At 39.2% G+C, this 15,204-nt stretch overlaps 2 protein-coding genes across 2 annotated transcripts; both read left to right on the top strand.

The window, feature by feature from the left end:
• The first annotated feature begins 985 nt into the window (after positions 1–985).
• LOC140773540 (ketol-acid reductoisomerase, chloroplastic-like) lies at positions 986–4,910 on the top strand. Its single transcript, XM_073116147.1, has 10 exons — positions 986–1,331; positions 1,445–1,537; positions 1,917–1,982; positions 2,255–2,395; positions 2,971–3,198; positions 3,327–3,444; positions 3,520–3,659; positions 3,730–3,897; positions 4,086–4,241; positions 4,344–4,910. The coding sequence occupies exons 1-10, from the start codon at positions 1,023–1,025 to the stop codon at positions 4,710–4,712; spliced, it is 1,788 nt and encodes a 595-aa protein (XP_072972248.1). The 5' UTR covers positions 986–1,022; the 3' UTR covers positions 4,713–4,910.
• A 313-nt stretch (positions 4,911–5,223) lies between these two features.
• On the top strand, positions 5,224–14,820 carry LOC140773314 (SCY1-like protein 2 A). Its single transcript, XM_073115797.1, has 14 exons — positions 5,224–5,848; positions 6,756–6,860; positions 7,225–7,335; positions 7,588–7,770; positions 8,537–8,663; positions 9,652–9,713; positions 9,830–9,916; positions 10,015–10,101; positions 10,916–11,029; positions 11,889–12,017; positions 12,445–12,507; positions 12,835–12,996; positions 13,154–13,272; positions 13,350–14,820. The coding sequence occupies exons 1-14, from the start codon at positions 5,357–5,359 to the stop codon at positions 14,278–14,280; spliced, it is 2,772 nt and encodes a 923-aa protein (XP_072971898.1). The 5' UTR covers positions 5,224–5,356; the 3' UTR covers positions 14,281–14,820.
• The last annotated feature ends 384 nt before the right edge of the window (positions 14,821–15,204 follow it).

The following is a 15,204-nucleotide window of genomic DNA, read 5'->3' as shown; positions in this document are numbered from 1 at the left end:
ATTAAGATGGGGGTCTCAAAGGACTCCACCTACCGATTAGACTTCATTGCGTCCTCCACTGCCACCGCAAGGATCCACCTTGCCCTCGCCCTTTACATCATGATGCATTTTCCCAATCAAACCCTCTCTCTGATCCTCAGACCTAGCTCTATCGCCGTCAGTGTCCAAATTCTTTGCATTATAAAGGCCACGCTACGCTCTTTTCTGGCATTTCTGCTACTATACTCTAGTAGGCCCTCTTCTCCACCACTCTGAATCAGCCTCTATGATATCCTCAAGAGGTGTTAGTTCTCTCACCAACGATGACACCTCCCTCCTCCATCGCAAGGTCTCAGCAATGGCATGTGCGATTGGCGCAGTAGTCGGCAACCCCGACGACGTCGCCATGATGCAGATGCAAGCCAACAGCCGCCTCCCCGCCTTTTTGTCAGACAGCGTCGCAGTTACTGTAGCATATTGGCAATTGGTGATGGTGAAGTGGAGGAAGATAATTGAGGGTCTTTTATATATTAATATTCTAAGAAAAATTAAATTATATTAATATATATATTTATTTTAATTAAAGAGTCATATAAATGTTACGAGGGCATCTAGGTTATTTTGGATTAATTTTATTTGATATGACTGCCAGGTAAACTAACTCCTCGAATTTTTCTAATGATACACTAACGGAAGGGTTACATTGAAACTTTTGGACCTTTGGGCCGTCTTCTAGGCCTAACTCCATTCGAGCCCGTCAAAACGTCGGTTTCTGCATCCGGGTCTGCAGACAATCCGCTTCCCAGGGAGTTAGACAAAATCGACGACGTGTCCCGCAGTCACAGGCACTTGATGCGAAGTAAACAGCGCACACATACTACTTAAGAGGATCAGACAGATCAACGGCCAAGAATTTACTAATTTAGTTGTTCGCTGTTCGTAGGTAAAGACCAACAATAACCTCATTCCAAATTTTGCCCCCTAATAAAGCCAGGGGTTAGCTCGTCAAAGATCTCTCTTTCCTCCGCACACTCGTCTCACAAATGGCCGCCGCCACATCCTCCACGCCATCAATTGCCTTCCACTCCAAAACCCTAAACCCCGCGGCGCCGAAACCCCTAGCTTTTGGCTTGGGATTCTTGTTCTCCTCGTCCAGATCTCTGGGACATATTCTTTCTCGGACTTACAGAGATGCGTCGCCGGTGGTCGGGGTGCGGCGGAGAGAAGGCGGCGGCGGCGCCCTCGGTGCTCGGATGGTCTCTGTTCCCTCCATTAGCAAACCGTTGCTCTCTCTCGATTTCGAGACCTCCGTGTTTAAGAAGGAGAAGATTACTCTTGCTGGAAATGAGGAGGTCTTCCTCTTCTCTTCTTATACCTTTTTTTTTTTTTTTAATTCCTTCTGTAACTATTGATCCTCCTTTTGTGTTTCTTAATATTTTCTTGATTTTTTGTTCTGGGTTATTAGTATATTGTGAGAGGTGGGAGAGATCTGTTCCATTTATTGCCGGACGCATTCAAGGGGATCAAGCAGATAGGTGTGATTGGATGGGGATCCCAGGTGAAAGATTCTTCCTTTTGCCGTTTTGTCTCTTCTTTTTCACACTTTCTTGCTTAATTTGTGAGCAAAGTTCGTTTTTTATTCTTTTGTCAGCATGCCCTGTTATGGTTCAAGTTAAGTGCATGCGTATTTCTCATCACTTACTTTCTTCTAAGAGTTTTCTTTATAAAATTTTTATAAGGGAAAACCTAATTCTTCTTCATACATGTGTACTCTATTAATTATATTTTCTGATAGTTATGTAATTCTGAATCGTTCTTTGACTTTTCTGGGCAAATTAAGTGCTACGTTCTTCCGTGACATTTTCAAAACTTCTTCGGTCATCTACGGCTACCTTATTTGTAGCGTAATGCCCAAATTTCTTTTTGTTTCCTCATAGGGTCCTGCACAAGCGCAGAATTTGAGGGATTCACTTGCTGCTGCAAAGTCAGATATCGTGGTTAAGGTAAGGCTTCTTGTTCACTATGCATTACAAGTCTTACAAATGCTTACTGTGAATGCTTCTCCATGTTATGTGTTTATTTGTGATGTTAGATGGTAGACTCAATTTGTTCCTACTTTAATTGGATGTGCTTAGACGTACTACTTTTCTTTGATATGTTTTGCTTTCCTATACTACCATTTAATAGGTTGATAGATTCATTGAACAATTCAAGTGTTTAGTTGTTTACTTATAAATATCTTAGTATGCTTACTTTCTGATGTACACATTTGCAGATTGGTCTTAGGAAAGGTTCTCGCTCATTTGAGGAAGCACGTGGTGCTGGATTCACTGAAGAAACTGGAACATTGGGTGATATCTGGGAGACAATTTCAGGCAGTGATCTTGTACTGTTGTTGATATCAGATGCTGCACAGGTTGGTTGTTCTATAGAAAGTATCTGTTGTAATTGATAATACCGTACTTTCTCTCTCTCAATATTATATTGTACTTTGGTCATTGCAGTTCATTAATGAATCATAAAGATGAACTCATTGAGGTCCTTTCATAAAATTGAGAGTTATATCGGCATAAATTTTCACAAGCTATAAGTCAATTCCTTCTTATTCATCTTATATGTAAATTCTTAAGTATCTAGTGGCACTGATTGTTACATCAGAAGTTGAAAGCTATTGTTATGTTCTGTCAGTCCTGCTTGCTCAGTCAAAAATATTTGTAGTCAGCTGATTATTCTTCTGGTGACATTTCTACTTAAACGAATTGTGGAAGGCTAGCACAAGCTTCTTAGATCTAAATCAGCTAATCTGCTTTGGTTGTTTCCTAATATGTAGTTATTTGGCTTCATTCGTGTGTATTTGACATCCTGATTTTTGCTTCATATCCATTGTTTGCCTTTCCGCTCTTCAATCAGACGCTCTTGCCATATCAGCTCTTCTATCCTGCAGCAGCATGTAATCTGAATTGTGTTTCATGATTTTTGTGCTCTATTTAGGCAGACAACTATGAGAAGATATTCTCACACATGAAACCAAACAGCATTCTGGGCTTGTCACACGGATTTCTACTAGGACATTTGCAGTCCCTTGGTCTTGATTTCCCCAAAAACATCAGTGTGATTGCAGTATGCCCTAAGGGAATGGGTCCATCAGTTAGAAGGCTGTATGTTCAGGGTAAAGAAATTAATGGAGCTGGAATTAATTCCAGTTTTGCTGTTCACCAAGTAAGTGCTCAAAGTATCCCTTTGAGTGAATTTGTTTACTTTAGATATCTGATGGTTTAAAGACGTGGAAAAAGATTCGAAAGTTTGCTGGTGTGATTTTTAGCTTGTATTCTTATTTGTGTCTACAGGATGTTGATGGTAGGGCTACTGATGTTGCTCTTGGATGGTCAGTTGGTTTAGGATCTCCATTTACTTTTGCTACTACTCTAGAGCAAGAGTACAAGAGTGACATTTTTGGGGAGCGGGGTGAGCGTATTTCCCTGAATCTCTTTGTTGCCTGTAATATTTGAGAAGCTTTCTAATGTCTCCCTCCATATTCAGGCATTTTACTTGGTGCTGTGCATGGAGTTGTGGAGGCCTTGTTCAGAAGGTACACTGAGAATGCAATGAGTGAAGAGCTGGCTTACAAAAACACAGTGGAATGCATCACAGGAATCATATCAAAAACTATTTCAACGAAGGTAACGAATGACGAGGTTTGTAAATTGTCTTAAGTGGAATCCACTCACTGGAGGGCTTTACTGTTATCAGGGCATGCTGGCTGTGTATAATGCATTGTCAGAGGAGGGGAAGAAGGAATTCAACACAGCTTATAGCGCCTCATTCTATCCTTGCATGGATATATTATATGAGTGCTACGAGGATGTTGCCTCTGGAAGTGAAATTCGCAGTGTTGTGCTGGCTGGTCGACGATTTTATGTGAGCTTCTAATCTCTTACAATTAACCTTATTCTTTTGGGTTAGTGGTGTCAGCTTGGCCAGATTAGTGTTCTGTTGCTCAGGCAATTTATGTCACAAGGTCTATTCTTTTAGAACCTTTTTTTTTGGCAACAAGGGAGATGAAATTTGTTTGTCAACCTTTTTCACATTTTGTTTCCTCCTGACAGGAGAAGGAAGGTCTTCCTGCTTTTCCAATGGGTAAGATTGATCAGACACGTATGTGGAAAGTTGGTGAGCGCGTTCGGGCAGTTCGACCTGAAGGTGACTTAGGCCCGTTGCATCCATTCACTGCTGGAGTTTTTGTGGCACTTATGATGGCTCAGGTATACATCTCTTTCCTCCAATCGTAACTTTTAGAGACTTATCATGCTGATTGTAGAATTAGTGAAATCATTTACAACATTCTTTCATGAACTGTTATGCAGATTGAAGTCCTAAGGAAGAAGGGTCATTCTTACTCCGAAATCATCAACGAGAGTGTGATCGAGTCAGTGGATTCCTTGAACCCTTTCATGCACGCTCGCGGAGTGTCATTCATGGTTGACAATTGCTCCACAACTGCACGCCTAGGATCAAGAAAGTGGGCGCCACGCTTCGATTACATTCTCACCCAACAAGCATTTGTGGCTGTCGACAAGAACACCCAGATCAATCAGGACCTCCTCAGCAATTTCTTATCTGATCCAATCCACAGCGCCATCGAAATCTGTGCAGAACTCCGACCAACTGTTGATATATCAGTGCCTGCAGATGCCGACTTTGTGCGCCCAGAATTGCGACAAACCAGCAATTAATATATGGAGTGGAGTTGTTCTACGTTTTGAGGAAGGTCCTGATATTATGTACAACTGTTGAGCATTCTGCTCTCTAGACTATGCATTGGGAGAGTTTTAGAGGGTTCTAAGCGTCAGTATTGTATGGAACTTCGTATCTCTAGTTGTTAAGAACTTTGTATTCCCTAATAAGTAAGGTGATCTATCAACTTGGCATCAGATCTTTTCCTGGATTCTATCATTTTGCTATCTTTCATTCGCTCATAAAAAGGTTAGAATTATTCTTCATGCATCATAGATAAATAAAGTTATTATGACCCCTCGTACATTATAGATCAACAAGCTTCACTAATCCTTAATGGACATGATAGAGTGAATGTAAAAATATTAATCAACGACTAACGAGTCAGCAGGGCGCATCTCAAGTCGTTGGTCATCCAAACCAAAGTTAAAGTCGCATAATAAATTATCCCACCCTTTCCCACAATTAATTAATTGTTTACCTTTAGTGAGAACAACTAAAAACCTCGTGTCCTTCGTTAAGAAGCATCCACCTACCTCACCCCAATAGAGAGAGAGAGAGAGGGCCGCGTTGACAGCGAAGAGAACGAATCCCAGGAACCGTACGCCAGTGTCGGTGCCGTGAGCGCCACCGCCGACCGCCGATGGCGCTCAACATGAAGACTTTAACCCAGGCCCTGGCGAAGACCGCGGCGGTGATCGAAAAAACCGTCCAAACTACCGTACAAGAGGTGACCGGACCGCGCCCGCTCCAAGACTACGACCTCCTCGACCAGATCGGATCCGGTGGCCCCGGCCTCGCCTGGAAGTTGTACTCGGCGAGGCCGCGGCAGTCGGCGCCGAGTACGCAGTACCCGTTGGTCTCCGTCTGGGTCCTAGACAAGCGCGCGCTCGCGGAGGGGCGCGCGCGGGCGGGGCTCTCGAAGGCGGCGGAGGACGCCTTCCTCGACCTCGTGCGCGCCGACGCAGCGAGGCTCGTGCGGCTCCGGCACCCGGGGGTCGTCCACGTTGTGCAGGCTCTCGACGAGAGCAAGAACGCGATGGCGATGGTAACGGAGCCGCTCTTTGCATCCGTGGCGAATACGCTCGGGTGCCTCGAGAACGTCCCAAAGGTGCCCAAGGAGCTCAAGGGAATGGTAGGTCGCCTTCTTCTATTCTTCTTGTCCCTCGAGATTGATGTTCTAGTGTAGATCTGGCTATCAGTATTTAGCAAAGATCTCTTCTGATCTAGATCGAGTTTGTTTGATTACTGGATCATGCGATGGGATGGGATAGGATTGTTGATCTACAAAGATCAATGCTTCTTTTCTTTTCCCCTTTTCGAAGATTTGGAATTGCGTCATGAAATGAATTTTTGCAATTCGTTTAGATCAAGAAGAGTAAAGTGCTTACTTGTTGGAGCTTGTGGAAATTCAGTACTTTATAGGACAAAATTGGGTGCAAGTGTACCCATGCGAAGATGATGTTGGATCATTTTCTTTCCTTTGATTGAATATGTGAGGGTTTGTTGTTGCATGCTGATTTAGTAGGACAAAAGATTAAGAGAAGAAAGAAATCACTTGAAAAATGGGTTGGGATAAGTGATGGCATACATATATACATACATAGTAGTATTGGTTTTAGAAACATTGGTTGGGCCCTTGGAATAAATCCAGCATTTGTAGTAAATAATAATGGATGTCAAGTTACTGTTTGAGCTGTTGGATGATAAGTATGACATATTATGAAATCCTGTGTTTGTTTGGGCCCTGTTCTTCTTTGAAAGACATTGTTAAGATGCAATCTGACATATTGTCCAGGATGATGATAAGGATTTAGATGTACTATTTATGCATCTTGAAGTCCTGTCATATTAAGATAGTTCATGCATTCTGTTGCTTCTGACTGGTTCAATTATTGCTTCAGTAAATTATCGGTTCTGTTCTCACTGGGAGTTCCCATTTCATAATTTAATTTAATTTAATTGTGACATTTCTTAAGTTATGAAGTCCATATGTCTTCTTTCTGCTATGTGGTGAGACAATTTATTTATTTCTTTGGCAGGCAATGGGGCTTTTGGAGGTTAAACACGGCTTACTTCAGATTGCAGAAACCTTGGATTTTCTTCATAATAATGCTCGTCTTGTCCATCGAGCTATATCTCCTGAGGTTATATCTCCCGTCCAATATTTTAGTTCTTGTGTATTTTAGATGTATGCACACACTTGGTTGGACTAATGTCATCTTCTTAGTTATGCTTTTATTGTCCTCTTGTCGTTCATTGTTCTTGTTTCTATATATGTCTGCATGCTCTGCTTGTATGCCATTTTTGTTTATCTCACACTCTGCATCTGTGATCAACTGGTGATTTTATGCTCTATGTTCTATTGCCGAGGATCAAATAAACTCTTCTTTAATGCTGAAAGTTGTTCCTATGTTTTATTAAATAGCTTTTACAAACATTCCCTCAAATTCCCTTCAAGAAAACCTCATTTTTCTTCATTTATAGGCAGTTTTTTTTTTTCTGGTGCAGTCAGTTTTTATAACGTCAAGTGGAGCTTGGAAACTTGGTGGGTTTGGTTTTGCAATCTCAATTGATCAAGCCTCAGGTGGTTTATCATCAACACAGGAATTTCATTATTCGGTTAGTAGTTGATGGTTATCAAATTGTCTTCTCGCCATTTGCAGTTACTAGTGTTTGGTGTTTCAATGTTAAATTGCACCACAACATTCAAATGGGTATGTCTGTTATATTGGTTTTATTTCTCCATCCGTACTATACAGAGCCATCTTTATTTGTAAAGCATCCAAGGCTGCCACGTTCATGTATCTGTATTTTAATTTAATTCTGCATGTATTGCTAGTAATACTTAATTTGCTGGTTTTGTATATGTAGGAGTATGATGTTGAGGATGCTGTCTTACCACTTCAGCCATCTCTTAATTATACGGCTCCAGAATTAGTTCGAAGCAGAGCTCCTACAGTTGGTTATCCAAGTGATATATTCAGTTTCGGATGTCTTGCCTACCATCTGATTGCTCGCAAACCTCTTTTGGATTGTCATAACAATGTTAAAATGGTATGTCTTTCGAAATGAGCTTCTTTTGAGATATACACTTGTCTACTTAACAGGTGCCATCACAAACAGACAGCATTAGTTATTAATTCTTCTACTCTTGCTTGTTTTCCCTGTCTCTTCGGCGTGTTAATTTTAAGCACTCTCTAGCTGCATGAGTAGTCTTTTGCTGGTTAGGGTTTATACTTTATAGTAGATGGCAATATATGTCCTCTAACCCTTTGTAGTTGAAGCCATTACATATCTTTGCAAGTTCCTTAGAGGATAGGCAAAGTAATAGAGATGAGCTCAGTGTATATTTAGCCCTTCTGTTTGCTGTTGATTATTCGAAACATAGAGGTTGTATAATTTTATATGGAGTGCTTTTATCATGATAAATATTAGGTACTGCAAATGTAATAATGATTGACAGTGCTCATTCTATAAATCCAGCCAGCAACTACTGGATATTACATTTATGTGCGGGGTGTACCGCTAATTTGTTCTAGGATAGCAAGAAAGTCTGGTCTATCTTAGGATACATAAAAACTGCTATATGATACTCTGCAGGTTTGCATTTCTATGTGCTGTGCATCCTGAAGTGGAGCCTTGTTACTTGTTTCTTTCCTTGTATGTTGTGGCATGAAAGTCTTGTCTATCTATACATAAAAACTACTTTATGATACTCTGTGCAGGTTTGCATTTCATGTCTGTGCATCCTGAATTGGAGCTTTGTATTTGGTTATTCTTCTTTTATAACTTATGATATTTAGTTTTTTCGTTTTTACAGTACATGAATAGCTTGACATACTTGTCAAGTGAAGCTTTCTCAAATATTCCTGCGGAGTTGACTATGGACTTGCAAAGGATGTTGTCTATGGATGCACCAACAAGGCCAAGTGCTTTGGACTTCACGGGTATGCATGATATAGCATTTCTCTGAAGATGTACTGGATTTACAGGCATCTAATAGCATTATTTAAACAGTAAAGCTGGCATCCTGTTCTTTTGATTGATTTTAGTGACTTTGGCTTTGACTTCATTCATGAGCATTGGTTGCTCTGCCTGTACTTTTATCAGATGTAACCATCTACTTGGATTTCTCTGAAAATGTACTGGATCCGCAGGCATCTAAGAGCACTATTTAAGCCTTAAAACTGGTGCCCTGTTATTTTGATTGATTTGGTGACTTTGGCTTGGACTTCATTCATGAGCATTTCTTGCTGTTGTTTTATTTTTATCTGATCTAACCATCTACTTAGAGAACTTTGGATATTATATTTACCTTATTTATCACATAGATATTTTAGTGATGGATGAGAAGATGTGATGGAGTAGATTTTAGCCACTTTCTTTTTTCCTCTGTGGAGTGAAAGTAGTGTTTGTAAATTATGCTAATTTATTTTTTGGCTGATAAATAATATATTCACCTGTAAGAAATTTTAAAACATGCATTCCAGATGGATTTTCTGATTGCTAAAAGTGCAAAGTGGAACAACAAATTTGACTCTATAATCACATGATAAACCATGATCTGAATTTTCAAATTAGTAAAGTCAAAATATAGTTTGGCTTCTGCTGAACCTTTATAAGGGGGATATTTGTGCTATCTGATTGTCCTAAATTTGTACTTATGCAATTATGAAAATGATATGAATCTTTGTTGCCCTTTATGCGGCGAGTCTCAGTATTCAACTATTCATCAACTGCAATATACATGCTTTTAGTTTTTCTGCATAGTTATTATCATTTAATGATTGTACCATTATGATCCCTTACTTATATCATCATTTATCTTCATAATTCATTTTCAGGATAAGCCTTTGAGCAAGTCAATAAAGCAATGTATTTGTCTTGTTGATGTATTCATGTTGGTTTCTCAATAATATGTAAATTATGTTGCAGGTTCTTCCTTTTTCAGGGATGATACTAGGTTGCGTGCTCTTCGCTTCTTGGACCATATGCTTGTATGGTTTCTGTTTTCAAACTAGATTATATGCTTCTAACTTGGATTCCAACAATAAAAGCAAAACTTTGGAACATGTGTATTTGGTTGTTGACTTCATACTTTTACCACTTTTAGGAGAGGGATAATATGCAGAAAACTGAATTTCTGAAGGCACTATCAGACATGTGGAAAGATTTTGATTCTCGTATATTGCGATATAAGGTCTGAACATATTACTTTTGTGTATATTTCATATTTCGCCGGTGTTTTTGCTCCTATTCAAGTAAGCTTTTTTCTTTTTCTTTTTTTTTTTTATACAGGTTCTTCCACCTCTGTGTGCTGAGCTAAGAAATGTTGTCATGCAGCCAATGATTTTGCCCATGGTTCTTACTATTGCTGAGTCTCAGGTATATTCTTTTGTTCCTTCTCATCAGAGCATGAAGAGTAGTGAAATATTGTGACAATTGTCTTCTGCCAACTTCTAGATGTTGGCAGTTACTTGTTTTATGAGGAACATAAATTTGCTATGCTCCAGCAGTAAAAGTCCATTACCTTCTTTTCTTTTTTGTAGCACTGAATTACTTGTGAGTAGGCACTGAAAACACTCAGTTATTTTGGATAAATTGTTCCATTCATGAAGAATTATAATCGTCTGTTTTAGGAATCCAAGCTTTAATAATGTTTAGGATGTCTAATTTGTTTCCTCTTTGACCCATTATAATTGTAATCTTTTATTTGATCTAATTACTTCTTACACGGAAGGAATCTGATTTTTTCCTTTTGTTTTGTATTGTTTCTGGACCAATTGAGAAATTTCAGCTAGATTATTGCCTTCACTCAATTTGCAATTTGGTTACGATTTTTTTTTTCCAGCTCTTTGGTAGACATGCTTCTTTTCATTTGCATATTATCATGATAATAAGAAATTGCAATCAATTCTTCATTTTGTTTTGCTAGTAGTTGGTTTAGTGTTTTGTGGCATTCGAAATTAAGCCTCTGCTTTACAATGATGGCCCTGTGTTTTGTTATTGTTACGTTGCACTTTGATATTGATGGTGTACAAGTTCTTTTCGTCCAATCTGATGTTGAAATCAGTGATCAAGTAGCCACTAATGCTGTTTTCTCTGTCTGTGTTAATCATATTATAGACCTTTTTCAGAAAAGCCCTGTATTGTCTATTTTGCTGATATATTAATGGCTGCAATTGTTTCCTTCTTCCAGGACAAAACTGATTTTGAGTTTTCAACATTGCCTGCTCTTGTTCCGGTCTTAACCTCAGCATCAGGTGAAACGCTTCTTTTGCTTGTGAAGCACGCTGATCTTATTATTCACAAGGTAATCAAAGATTCTCGTTCACTGCACACAAGAACTATCAAAGCGTTTTTCTTTCGGAGTTTGACCAGTATAATGCTTTTCTTTGCTTTTCTGACAACTAAAAGCCAATTCTTTGTTGGATTGTTGCCTCCATTTACTCCTGTTGATTTTCTTGTTTTAGTGATATATTCATCATCTAAATAATCTTGGGAGTGAAATTTATCATCTCAATGCAAATACATATGTTGGTTCTGATTTTTCATTCCATATAAACAAATAATTTATTCTCGTGTAACTGGAATGGAAAAGTGTCTTATAGCCTTTGGCTATCAGGCTATGTACAAAGAGAAACTTCTTGATTTTGAAGTGTTATTATAAGGTGCTACATGAATTAAAAAGTGACAGCTTGTATGGTCTTACATTTATTTTGTAATATGAATTTTGAAGTTCATGGAGAAGTGTAGGAATACAACCAATATCATGAATTGGTTAGGCTCCCATAACATTGTATCTTATCACAGCTGACTGATCGAAACAACCAAAATTCGTCTGGCCTCTCCTGCTCCCATTTTTGCTAATCGTATTATAAGACACAAATATCAATCTTTACTTTATACATTTGAATTGATATAATATTATATGTTGTGACATAATGATTTTTATAGCTATATAAGATAGTACTGTATTATTATTTTATTACCTCTTTGGCTGCCATCTCTAATCATTAGAATCATTTAGCCAGATAACCTTGATATCTCAAGTAATATACTTTATTAACTTTGTTGAATAAGTCTGAATCCTGTGTCAACTTGTTGATATAAATAAGCATCTTATTGTCCTCGTTTCTTGACTGCTCTTGTGGGTTTTGTGTTTCTTGCAGGCTACTCAAGAGCACTTGATATCACATGTTCTTCCAATGCTTGTTCGCGCTTATGATGATACGGATCCTCGTATACAAGAGGAGGTTCTTCGAAGAACTGTCCCTCTTGCGAGGCAACTTGATATGCAGGTAATCCCCTCATGTGAGTAGGGATACAGTAATAACTTACGGGGACTATGTTACACCTATAACCATATAATATTTTAGCAGATGTCATGGAATGTGATTTACAGGAGGATACATTTTTGCATCTGTCAAAGCTTTTATCACCCTGTCACCTTTTTTTAAAGATATTTCTGTATAAATATAAATGATCAGTTATCACCATCCTCTCTCATGCTTGAACTTTCCTAAGGTCCGTTCTTTCTATTGAGATAATTATAGTGCTGCTGGAAATAATTAATGATTCTTTTCATATGAAATATTTTATTCTTGTTGATGTCAATTCTATATGATGGCATATATGATTTGGTATCATTTATTGGTACTTGTGTTGCAGCATGTGATCCATATCTTTTATAGACCATTTAATGTGCTGAACTTTCTTTTCTTGTAGCTAGTGAAGCAGGCTATCTTGCCCCGTGCTCATGGATTGGCTTTAAAGACTACAGTGGCTGCAGTATGTAGAGTTCCTTTGTGAAATTTGCTTTTTCTATCTTAGTTGCTCTAACTATAGTGCAGACTTCATCAGTTTGTATTTTGCTTTGATTCCATAATGGTGCTGTTTGTTTTTATCGTTTAATCTTTCATTTTTTAATTAGAACAACAATGCCTTTAGCATACCTGAGTTGTTGAACAAGTAGGGTGTTGTGTAACGCCTGTAAACTGATGTCTTCTCATGGTTCTTGGATAATTTTTGTCTGAGTTTTTAGTATATCTTGCATCCTTTCCCAAGCCAAAATAATGAGAAGTGAAATATATGTTATGCTTATTCTGTAAAAATCAGGTGCGAGTGAATGCACTGCGTTGCTTGGGCGATCTGGTTCCATCACTTGATAAACATGCTACATCAGACATTTTGCAAACTCTTCAGCGGTGCACTGCTGTGGACCACTCTGCACCTACTCTTATGTGTACTTTGGGAGTTGCAAATTCAATTTATAAGCAGGTAGTTACTGCAAACTTTTGTATTGAAACATTGCTTCTACCTTTATTTTGGTCCAACAACTTGAATTATTAATTATTAATTTATTTGTTTTCTTTACGGTCTGTAGTATTTTGTTGCATTTAACGAAGTAGGACTCCAACTCTTTTATTTTCTTCAGCATGGTGTGGAGTTTGCTGCAGAGAATGTACTCCCCCTTCTCTTCCCACTTCTTACTGCTCAGCAGCTGAATGTTCAGCAATTTGCCAAGTATATGCTCTTTGTCAAGGATATCCTGAGGTAACATAGATCTAGTAATGCTACATCCTTCAAATTCATGAGTCTAAACAATCTAACTGGCTTATCCATTCTTACAGAAAGATTGAAGAAAAACGAGGTGTGACTGTTACCGACTCTGGAATCCCTGAAGTCAGAGTTTCACCTTCAGTAACCAATGGTTTTCATTCTGAATCACTGCAAAGACCAAATGAGCAGATCTCCTCAGCGAAGAGCACCCTAGCTTGGGATGAAGATTGGGGTCCAACTACAAAGAGAAGTGCCACCGCTTCTCTTGCTGTGGAGTCCAACATACAACCAAAGCCGTCATTACCAGTTTCGCAGCCTGCCTCAGTCACAGTGACATCTTCGCAATCGATCAAGTCTTTCTCCGGTCAGCAAACTTCTACTTCCTGTACTCCTGTCGATGTTGAGTGGCCTCCTCGAAGTGCATCTAGTGGCCTCGGTGCACAGTTAGCTGTTAGTGATGAGCAAAACTCTGGAGGAGATTCTGGAAGTGGATTTGATGAATTAGACCCTTTTGCCAACTGGCCACCCAAGCCAGGTAATTCCGCAAGCAGCTTAGGGTCTGGGGCCAAGCCAATTCACAGTTACGGAATTTCAGGTTCAAACATGGGCGGCACAGGATTTGGTAGCACTAACAATATGATTGGACAATCAAATCCTCATCAGGGGAGCTTGATTCCAAAGACACAAAATTCAAGTGGTCTAGGTTTTAATCCCATGGGCCAGCTAAGTCATGGTAACTCAGCTTCAAGTTTTGGGAATTTGTACTCCAGTGCCAACAGTTTAATTGGAGGTCAGTTTGGTGGGAAGGCAACTGACCTTGGACCTATAATTGCCTCAACAAATGCTGGGCAGCCTACTCCTAGAATTGCCCCACCTCCAACTGCTGCTATTGGGAGAGGGCGAGGTAGAAACCAAGGGCTATCTGGGATATCAAAATCATCACGGCCTGCTCAAGCTAAAGCTTCATCAGAGAAACCGCCTCTTTTGGATTTGCTGCAATGAGAAATTGAGGACATCCTGGTCCACAATTTTTGACAAAAGCGAAACAATGCTGCTAGGAAGGCATTCCTTGAAGGAAGTAACAGATGACATTATCAGATTGCTTCCATGGAGATGCTCACTTGTCCCTAAGTAAGAAATGTCATAATCTTATCAAGTGGCTACTTCATATACACGCCAAAATGAGACTGCCTTCCGATGTTTTTGTTTGTGTGTTCCTCGAGAACTGCTCCAGCCCCTTCAAATGTCAGAGATAATAAACAAAGTCAACTATGTAGCTTTTATTTTTCACCATTTGTATTCTGGGGTGTCTGATTGGGCTCCACAAGTTGTACAATGTTAGTGAGGCTTATCAGATTTTCACTCTGTAAATCTTCTCGTTGATTGCGCAGTACAGAAGGAAAAGGGTTTGTGGTGCATTTGCTGGGATATAAATTTTTCCTGCTGAACAGTTGTTGATTGAAGCGAAAAAAGTAGAATGTTTAAGAAAATGTGATCGAGTTTGGAACTCCTATAAGTGAAGCATTGTATTTTATAGATGTACACGTAGACTATTCATCAAAAAAAGGGTGTTGACTTGGTGAAGTATACAAGAAAATGAGCAGGCCATGGGAGATTCTTCTACAACCTAATTGCTGTGGAAAATTTTCCTTTTCCTTCCTATAGTGGATTTGACTGTTTGCATATAATTTTACTAAGATGATAGGTGGTTCTTGAGATTTGATACCCATCATTGTGCAAACATCATATACGGCCAATTCATTCAAGTTCAAATAAGAAATCATGTAATAGAATATTTTCCATTTCACTTAACAAGGAGACATCTAAAACAAAGGAGCGCATGCAACTGCCAAGCAAGATGATTTGAGGGGAGTGGCTCAAAATTCTTGCAGCAGTAGAGCTGCAGAGGATTCAGACAAATACAAT

Source organism: Typha angustifolia, chromosome 13 (genome assembly GCF_048772165.1).
Source record: "Typha angustifolia cultivar Huaian chromosome 13, ASM4877216v1, whole genome shotgun sequence".
NCBI lineage: Eukaryota > Viridiplantae > Streptophyta > Magnoliopsida > Poales > Typhaceae > Typha > Typha angustifolia.
This window is presented reverse-complemented; position numbering and strand designations above follow the sequence as displayed.